Source organism: Coffea arabica, chromosome 8e (genome assembly GCF_036785885.1).
Source record: "Coffea arabica cultivar ET-39 chromosome 8e, Coffea Arabica ET-39 HiFi, whole genome shotgun sequence".
In the NCBI taxonomy this organism is placed as follows: Eukaryota; Viridiplantae; Streptophyta; class Magnoliopsida; order Gentianales; family Rubiaceae; genus Coffea; species Coffea arabica.
In genome coordinates, this window is record NC_092324.1 from 23,027,266 (window position 1) to 23,037,393 (window position 10,128).

At 38.9% G+C, this 10,128-nt stretch overlaps 1 protein-coding gene across 1 annotated transcript; it reads right to left on the bottom strand.

Moving 5' to 3' along the window:
* Positions 1-2,237: 2,237 nt before the first annotated feature.
* Positions 2,238-9,402, bottom strand: LOC113704574 (uncharacterized). The gene is made up of 4 exons (XM_072060970.1): positions 8,053-9,402; positions 7,203-7,542; positions 6,252-6,530; positions 2,238-2,416 (listed from the first exon to the last, which is right to left on the bottom strand). Exons 1-4 carry the CDS (start codon positions 9,400-9,402, stop codon positions 2,238-2,240), a joined length of 2,148 nt encoding a protein of 715 aa, XP_071917071.1.
* Positions 9,403-10,128: the final 726 nt, after the last annotated feature.

Genomic DNA, 10,128 nt, shown 5'->3' on the forward strand with positions numbered 1-10,128 from the left:
AAGGAAAAGCAAGGAAAGCCGAGTAGACATGCAATTCGCATTTAGCACATTGGATCACATAGGGGAGAGACAAAAAAGATAAAGAGGTTATACCTCCCTTGAGTTGATGCCCTAAATGGAGTGAAATCACTTATTTATCCTCCAAAATAAAAGAAAAGGTCAAGGCATCACTTTAATTAACAAATAATCATAAAAGATGAATATAAACATGAAATTGAATCAATTGAATCATGTCAACAACCCACATTTTAGAAGTCAAAAGAAGAAAGGACTTAATTGCAAAAATTAACAAAGTTTTGGGGCCAGAATTAAAGAAAAATAAAGTTTAGGGGCCTATTTGTAATTAAATTTGGGACTCAATTGAAAGAAAAAGAAAATTTCTAGGGCCACAATATAGTTAAGGGAAAATCCAGGGACTGATTCGCAAATCCAATTACCAGATTCTTAATCAAACAGGCCATTGGGCCATTTTATGACTCCTCTTTTTGGGCCAAGACCACTTGGCCCGATCGGAAGTCCAAGAGAATGAAGTGGGTCAGTTCACTTTTTACCAGTCAGAACCCAACCAAATTAGTCAAGGCCCAATCCTAAAACCCAACCCAAAAGTGTTGGATTTTATCCTCCTAAGCCTAAACTAGAAACCCAAGTAAAATAAATCAGATCCACCTTTACAAACCCAAACAAATATCATTACCCAAAACCTAAACCCATAATACTAAAACCAACAAAAAAAACAAGACAACTAAAATTATTAAGGACTAATTATGCTCTTAATCCCAGAAAAAATCTATCCCAAGAATCACATTAACTCTTATTAAGGAAGAAAACATTTAAAGGGACAAAATTGGTTGAATTGGGCCAAGACAGAACAAAGGGCAGCTTGAGGGGTTCAAATGTAACAAAAGCAGGGACCCAATTGAATGAATTATAGCAGTTTGGGGCGAAATTAAAGAAAAGTAAAGTCCAGGGGTCAAATTGAAAATTCATAAATATTTCCCCGACCCAGTTCGTCTTCCTCGCATATCAATACAAGCCAAACATCGTTCGGTCATTTTAACAAACAGGTTGAGGGCATTAGAATTTCATCAGATTTTTGCTTGAATTGAAGTTGATCAAACTCAAAAATTGTTCAAAATATCAAAAGATTTCAGTCCTATTCAAACATATAAGGCACGAACTATCCAAAACCATGAACAACAAGCTAAACATTAACTTCAAGCAAACACAGAGCTTCAGCAACCCAAAGCGGCAAATTCTTATGCCAATCTCAACCCGAACATCAAACATCAAGTTTTTCTCCCAAATATAAACATCAGGTAATGAAACATGCAGCACAACCCAAACAGATGGCTGGACATGATGAAAAACATCTCAATGAAAAGCGCATCAAACAAGCTAACATCAATTAATATTATCAGTTCAGCTTCCTTTTTCAATCAGAGCAATATCGACAATTCAGTCTCAACTCTAGCTATTCCCTCTCATAACAGTAGCTTGATACATAGGGAAGGACAAGACAAAGGAAACAGAAATGACACCAAAATAAGCACGCAAGTAACCCTCGAAAAAAAATAAAACTCTACCTTCTACCATTACTGACCATGTCATTTTCCTTTTACGCAAGATGTAGGCAAGTTATTTTTTAATTAGAACTTTCAAACAGACATTTCATCCAACACCAAATGGGCATTAAAACATCATCAATTTTCGGCTCAAATGGGGTTATAATCAACCCCCAAAACTGTCAGCAACCCCAGGAAATTCAGTCCAATCAGCCCACAAGCATATGTATTCAAAAATTTAGGCTAATTAACAGGAGATTTGCACTAAAAAAATGTCACGGCAAACCCATTTCAGAAACTTAAGAAGAACTGAAATTTTAAGAGAAAACTTACAGGGCTCTCGGTTTCTGAAGTTGAATCGAAGCTGGACGGCGGCGGTGCTGGTGGTGGTCGACGGTTGAAAAGTGGCGGCAGAGGTGGAGAGTAGCAGCGGCAGATGAGGGCTGGCGGTGGCAGAGGCTGACGGCGTTGATTTGTTCGAAATGGCAACGGCCAGAGGTTGTTTAATCTCTTCTAACTCATCGATGGCGGCGGTGATGTGGGGTTGAGAACAGAGGATTTCTTCTGGCTCTTTGTTGAGGGTTTTGCCCAGGGAAAAGGATTTCGCCTTCCTCCGTCCCCACGAAGCTTCCCCCCTCTGTTTTTTCCTCTTTTGTTTCTACTCAGCCCCACCGTCTACTCTTTCTGATTCTCCCTCTGTTTCTTTCCTGCCTTCTCTTTGCTCTCTTTTGTTTCGTTCCTTTCCCCCCGCAGCCTCCCAAACTCCTCATTCCCCCTGTGCTTTTTCCCAGTCCCCTTTTTGTTCGCCGCCTCCTCTGTTTCCTTTCCCTCTGTTTTTCTTAATCCCCGAAAGCCTTCAAAAGTTCCAGGTCTTTCCCGTAGCTCTTTGTTTTTCTGTTGCCGAAGCCTTTCCCTCTAATCTTTCTTTGCTTCTGTTTTAGCCTCCGATGAATCACTCTTGTTCGGTGAGATTTCGCAGGCAGCGGATTGCGGCTCTCCCTCCGTCACTCTGTTTTTCTTTCTCAGCCGCAAAGTCCTCTCTTTTCTTCACTGTTTCATTTCTTCGTCGGTCATTTTTCCTTTCCTCCTAAAAATTTAGATCGTTCCCCCCCTTCCTTTTGGCTTGCGGCTCTTTGGCATTTTAAAGGCATCTCAAAGGACTAAACCTAACTTGAAAGGCCAAGATTTCAAACCCCAAAGTAGGCTTATGTGTCTTATTCTTGTCCCTTCGATTGATTTTTCTTTTTTTTCTTTTCCTTCTTCTTTCTTCTTTTTTTTTTCTTTTTCAAAAACCTAGAATCGAAACAAACAAAATAACAATTAAATGGTTAAATGATTAAAGTTTAATTAAACGACTTAAAATGACTTAAAAATAAAAGACTAAAAGTAAATGAAATTAATTAAGAATAAAAATAATAGTAAACAAAATACCTTAAAAATTTGGTGTCTATAAGTTTCCAAGAATTTGCATCATTTCCGTCTATGTTTTTTTGCTTGTTTGGATGTTGAAGTTATGTATTTGGTTGCTTCGTTTAGAGTTTTGATGTCTAGGGGATAAAGTTTAGATCAAAGTTGTGCATTTGGATTGGAATCTGCGTTTGGAAATGAAATTGCAGCAAGAAATGTATGAATGCATTTCAACTGGCCAGTTTTCTTCTTCCTAGTCTCCCTTGATTGCATGTTCCATTATGTGCTTATGATAAATCTAATGAATGTTGGGCTGCAAGTTTTCTGTGGTTTCTGGGAATGAAAACTCAAGTGGCCGAAAAATTTCCAAATTGCCGCATGCTCTCTCTCTCAGTTTTTCATGCATAAAAATAAGACTGTGTGGTTGAAAAATGGGAAGATTACTGGATAATCTTGTTGTTTTGATCTAAATTTGTTGGTTTGGCCATTAGTTATATTTGGATTGAATCCAAGAATCCACCAGAAATTGAACCCAACATGCTAGAATTTAGTAGAAGCAACAAAAGATGCTTTTTCGGTCTTTGCGAATCTGTTGGAGAGAAGGGATCCTGAATCCTTGATCTTATGTCATTGTATGATTTGTGTTGGGTTGAGTCTTGTGGAATTAGTTGACAGGCTTGCATGTTTCATTTGATTTCGTGTTCATGGCTGTTTTCCTGTGTGAATGGAAGCCGAAAATTGCAGAAAGTTTCAACAGTTGTTGAATGGCTTTTGTTGCAGAAGGCTCCCTCGTTACATTTACATGCATTTTGCATGAACAATTTCCAGAAAATTTGCTCTCTAGCCTCCCTAGTTTCCTATAATCCCATTTGGCTCATGAGATTGGAAAATTTCCTCAATTTTATCCCTTTAGCATGTTAGTTTTCCTTGGTATGTTTTCATTTGATTCGTGGATAGACTTTTTATGAATTTTAGGATGAAATAAGAAAGTTTAATAGTTTTTGGAAGAACTTATAGTTTTGATTTCCGTTTGATTAAGATCTTAGCTAATTTTATCGTTTAATTCTAATAAATTGTTTTCCATTCTTTTTTTAAGAAGTTTAGCACTTACTTTTGATAGATCCCATTTTGAGTCACTAATTTTAATACCTCATTTTAGAATTTTCGATTATTTCAATTTGGTTTTTGTTTGCCTTAATTTCTTTAACATAGATGATTTATTAAGTGTTTTCCTATCATGATTAATTTTTATTTCGTGTTTAATTTTTATCTTTGTGTTTAATTTTCGTTTCATGTTACTTAATTGTTAATTAAAGTGATACCTTGACCCTTTTTGTTATTTTGGAGGGTAAATAAATAAATTCGTGTCATTAGCATCCCAACTCAAGGGAGGTACACTCTATCCCTTATTTTTACTTTATTTGACCGTATGTGTGCCTATGTGATTTATGTGTTTAATTGCATGCCTTTTGAGTGTTTTCATTTTATTTATTTATTCGCTTTAGTCGTCTTAATTTCGTATATTTATTTTAGCTTCATTTTGGTTATTTAAAAGGCATTTAAGTGCCAAGTTGTAATAGTTAGGTTTATTTTATTTTATTTATTTTCATTTCCCCTCTTGGATTGTAGTAGGCTTCCCCCGAATGTAATAGTTAGGGCTTTATTTGTTTTACTTGCCTTAGGTGTGTTTTGCATGTCTATGTGCTATGTGTTACTGCTTTCTTAGGATCTTGCATCTAGATATCATGCTCGTGTGTTATGTGCTATATGTGATTTATGTGTTTATATGCTTTTATTAGGTCTTACATGATTTATTTGGTTGTAATAAATGAATGTCGTCACCACGCTAGTCCAACGCTAGTTGTGGCCGCCGTTCCCGAATCCGCACTAGTCCAATGCTAGTTGTGGCTCTTTGTTCGATTTCTCATTGGTCCAACGCTAGTGAGAAAGTGGAAATATGGGCCAGTCCAACGCTAGATCCTTAGGAGCCCTTCGCGCGTTAGATCATGATTGTGTGATAAAATCACTTCATCTCATGCATATCTTTACTTTCTAGGGCCTCTTTCACCATGTTGCATGACACTTTCCTTATATATGTCTATCCCTTCTCTCGTATTTTCCCTTATATAGGCATATTACTTACCCCTTTGTATGAGACATGACATTAGACCTGCATTTCATCTAAGCACTAGACCTAGGTTAGTACATTTGCTTGATTAGACTAGGAAACACTCCTTGGATATGGGATATGGACGAGTTTGGCTTTCTAGCCTTAACACGCTCGTATTCCCTCTATTAAAGGGAAAATTGAGTCACGAACATTAGTCCCCCGTACCCGACATAATGCACTCCTTTAAGACATATATATTTCTATAATTATTTTATCCCTTTTCTTTTCTTGGAGTCTCATATTTTTGCATTATTCGTGACCTCTCCAAAGAGTCATTATTGGGCGTCACAATTAATGTGATTGGTACCATTCGAGCTTTGAAGAGAAATTTTGCCCCCCGATGCCCCCTTAGGTTTAGGGCTTGCATTCATATAGTGCATCAAAATGTGATAAATCTTAAGGGTAAAATAAGAAAATCTTTGACTAAATCGCGCAACTAGCCTTGGCTAGGTTGAGAGGGTGCCTTGGACTTCGTCCTTGCCTTCCCTTTCTTCAAATGTGACTCCCGAACCTTTTTCTTTGATTTACGTAGATTTGGAGTCGTTTAAAAGGGGTTTTTCTATTTTTTCTTTAAAAATTCATTTTTAGGTGACTTGGTACACCTTAACTCTATACCAAGTGGCGATTCCATTTTTCATTTAAAAACCCTTTTTAAGCTATATTTTGGGTCAAATCGTCGCATTTTCAAGTCACATTTAGACCCATGTTTGTCATTTTCTTTTTAAATCAAAAATTCATTTTCCAATAAAAAATTGAATCAAAAACCATTTTTCTAAACTCGCCATTTATTTATTTTTTTAAAAAATGGGGCTCGACAGGAGCCCCATTAAAAGGGAGCACAAGGTGGACAAGGGTACCCAGGGACTGCCTCACAAGGAGGCCAAGAGTGAACTCCTCACGAAACTTGTGAATTTTGTGGGAAACCAAGGCATGGGGTAGATAACTGATGGAAAAAGTGATGTGCGACGGATCTAGACGAACACCAAGTTGGGATGATTTGCGGAACTTTGCATAAAGTTCTTTAAGGAATTCAAAACCAAGCAACTTAGCATCTAATGTAGTGATAAGTGTGTGTCTTCGCGAGAGTGCATCAGCCACTACATTCGTCTTACCTGTCTTGTATTTGATCACAAAGGTAAAACTGTCAATGAAGGTAATCCATCGTGCATGTCGCTTACTCAACTTGTCTTGGGACTTGATATGCTTGAGCGACTCATGATCTGTGTGCAAGACAAACTCGCGAGGGCGAAGGTAATGTTGCCATGTTTGTAGAGCTCGCACTAAGGCCATTAGTTCCTTATCATAGGTTGAGTAGTTTAGAGCAGCTCCATTCAACTTCTCGCTAAAGTAGGCAACTGGGCGGCCCTCTTGAAGTAAAACAGCGCCAATACCTATACCAGAAGCATCACACTCTACTTCAAAAGCTTTGTCAAAATTAGGTAAACTAAGAACAGGTGCATGTGTGAGCTTGTGTTTAAGTAATTGGAAAGACTTAGCTTGTTCCTCTCCCCAATGAAATTGCACATCTTTCTTGACAATTGACGTAAGTGGGGCAGCAATTGTGCTAAAATCCTTGACAAAACGCCTATAGAAGCTTGCCAAGCCATGGAAACTTCTCACCTCACTTACAGTGGTAGGTGTTGGCCATTCACTAATAGCCTTCACCTTGTCTTGATCAACATGAATTCCCTGCTCACTTACAACATAGCCTAGGAAAACCAATTGATTTGTGCCAAAGGTACACTTCTTAAGGTTAGCGTAGAGGCTCGCCTTGCGAAGTGCATCTAGGACCATTTGTAAATGCACAACATGCTCATCTAGACTCTTACTATAGATCAAAATGTCATCAAAGTAAACGACCACAAATTTACCAATGAAAGAACGTAAAACATGATTCATGAGTCTCATAAAAGTACTTGGTGCATTGGTTAGCCCAAAAGGCATGACCAACCACTCAAAAAGTCCATGTTTTGTCTTAAATGCAGTTTTCCATTCATCTCCTTCTTTCATGCGAATTTGATGGTAACCACTTTTCAAATAAATCTTAGTAAAAATGATTGCACCATGTAATTCATCAAGCATGTCATCCAAACGAGGTATGGGATGGCGGTACTTTACCGTGATGGCATTAATTGCCCTACAATCAGTGCACATTCTCCATCCTCCATCTTTCTTTGGAACAAGTAGAACTGGTACAGCACAAGGGCTTAGACTCTCTTTAATCCAACCCTTACTAAGCAACTCCTCCACTTGTCGTTGTTGCTCCTTGGTTTCCTCAGGATTGGTCCTATATGGTGCCTTGTTTGGAAGGGAAGATCCAGGAATGAAATCAATTTGATGTTCAATTCCCCTTAATGGAGGCAATCCATTAGGTATATCCTCAGGAAAGATGTCTTGATACTCCTGTAAGAGGTTAGTAATAACACTAGGCAAAGAAGCATCAAGAGCATTAGTGAGTAAGGATTCCTTGCCAAATAAAATAAATAAAACCTGATTAGAATGCAAGGCCTGTCTCACATCTTTCACCTTGGCAAGCATGCTGGGTTTTCTCTCCTGTGTGGGCTCTAAGGCCGAATGAGAGTGATCCAACTTGCTTGAAGAAGGGTCGGCCAATACTAATTTCTTAGCTTTGGCGTTGTCCTTCTTGGTGGTGGTATGCAAGTCATACTCTTTTTGTAGACTAACTTGATCCTCATGCACTTGTTGAGGTGTAAGAGGTGCAAGTGTAATCTTTTTACAATTATGTATGAAAGAGTATTTGTTCAAGAAACCATCAAAAGTGACCCTTTTGTCAAATTGCCAAGGACGCCCTAAGAGTATATGTGCAGCTTGCATTGGTACTACATCACACATAACATCATCTTCATACCTACCAATGCGAAAAGTAACCAAAACTTGTTTATGAACACGTACCTCTCCACTGTTGTTTAACCACTGAAGCTTGTAGAGACGGGGGTGCTCACTAGTTGGCAAGTTTAGTTTCTCCACCATCAATGCACTAGCAACATTAGTGCAACTTCCGGGGTCAATCACCAAGCTGCATACCTTGTTGGTCACATGGCACCTAGTGTAAAAGATGTTGTCATGTTGAAGCTCATCTTTACTAGCTTGAGTAGCTAGTGCCCTTCTTGCTACCAATCCAACTTTGTCTTGAGTTGGAACTTCCTCTATCTCATCTTCCTCTTCAACCAAGGGAGGCATGTCTTTGTAATCCTCCTCTTCATCATCAGTGACACTGTCTCCATTTGGTAGGACAAGCATGGTCCTTGGGTTTGGACATTGACTTGCAATATGCCCAACTCCTTGACACCTCCAACATTTGGTGTCACGATTCCTAGGTTTTGAAGTTTCAATTGTTGGCTTGGAAACAACCTTGGAGTCGGTTTTGGTAAAAGGTGGCCGTGAGCTTGACCCTTGGTCGTGCTTGGGTTTTGGAGTGTTCCAAGCATTCGGACCTCTCTCTTCCCTTCTAGGCTGGAATGGTCGAGTAAACGTTGGTGGATGAGGGTTATAATTTCTGGTTGTACCCCTCCTCTTGAGCCTTTGCTCAATCTTGATAGCCTTCTCCACCATATCTTCTATCTCCACATAGTATTGAAGCTCCAGTTGATCGGCTATTTCAACCCTCAGTCCACTGAGAAATCTTGCCATTGTAGCCTCTCGATCTTCTTGAATATCAGCTCTCAACATGGAGATTTCCATGTCCTTGTAGTAGTCCTCAACTGAGCGTTGACCTTGTGTCAAGGTTTGAAGTTTTTGGTACAAGTCTCTATGGTAGTGACTTGGTACAAATCGCTTCTTCATCAGTCTCTTGAGCTCAGTCCAAGTGGTTATAGGTGGTTCTCCACACCTTCTCCTGCTTGTAACCACTTGTTCCCACCAGACTATGGCATAGTCGGTGAATTCTACCACGGCAAGTCTCAATTTTTGTGCATCGGTGTAGTCATTACAATCGAATACTAGCTCCACTCGACTTTCCCATTCAAGGTACGTATCCGGATCAGATTTGCCTTGGAATGGAGGAATCTTCATCTTAATCCCTTTGGTCGCATCACCAATGGCTCTTGTGTTTCTCCTCGGTCTTCTTTGCTCGAATGCCTCATGTTCCGAATCGGCATTGGAATCACTAGATTCCTCCAGGGTGGATTTTCCCCTAGATTTCCTAGAAGAAACCCTAGATGAACTTAGTTGATCAATCTGCTCATGGATTGTTTCCAGCCTTTGGTCAAATCTCCTCTGCATTTCCTTCCACATATCGTCCATTTTACGTGATAACTGAGCAATGGTAAGTTCATTTTCCTGAGACATGGTGAAACCTGCAAAACTTGACAAATTGTTAGTAGAAAATGACTCGCTTGCTCCCTGAAGTGTTTCACTCCTCTCGTGTTTTCACTCAAGTGTTTTTTTGTCACTCTAATGCTCTCACCAACTCACTTCTCAAGCCACTTGATTGTTTCCTTTGAAGAAATCAGAAATTTTCTCAAAGACGTTCAATCAAACCTTAATCAAATAGTATCCAATTGTACCAAAGGAACAAGAAGCAAGAGTAGAAACGGAAAGCTCAAGTACAAGTACAATGAATGGAATGTCCAAGTACAATGATGGAGTGTCCTAAGTGTTTACTTAATTTCCTAATTGATTTTGGGAACCAAGTTAGGTGTTGGATTTATTTGGAAAATTCCTTAAAGTCGGCTAACCAAATCAGAATTGTTACCAAAAAATTTCCAGATTTCGTACCCCTTAACCTTCCTCAAAATCGGCTATACCAAATCAGGGTTATTTCCAAAAATTTCCAGATTTCCTTTTCCTTATGCCTTTCCTAAAGTCGGCTGGTCAACCAAGTGCAAAACAGATTTTGGTAGCTTCCTATTCTGCCCGAAACTATCCTCCAAAATTCCAGAATTTCCTCTTCTTAAATCCCTCTCAAAGTCGGCTAGAACTTCCTAAAAAAATTGTCCAGATTTGGTAACTTCCCACCTCTAATTTTTT

What these genes read in the sequence shown, in the direction of transcription:
- LOC113704574 (XM_072060970.1), bottom strand. Translation starts at nt 9,402, where the DNA reads ATGGACGATATGTGGAAGGAAATGCAGAGGAGATTTGACCAAAGGCTG. An exon ending in GGTTAAACAACAGTGGAGAG is followed by an intron (nt 7,543 to 8,052) that starts GTACGTGTTCAT and finishes AACCTCTTACAG; the next exon opens with GAGTATCAAGACATCTTTCC. An exon ending in TGTGATCAAATACAAGACAG is followed by an intron (nt 2,417 to 6,251) that starts GTAAGACGAATG and finishes GAACTTTTGAAG; the next exon opens with GCTTTCGGGGATTAAGAAAA.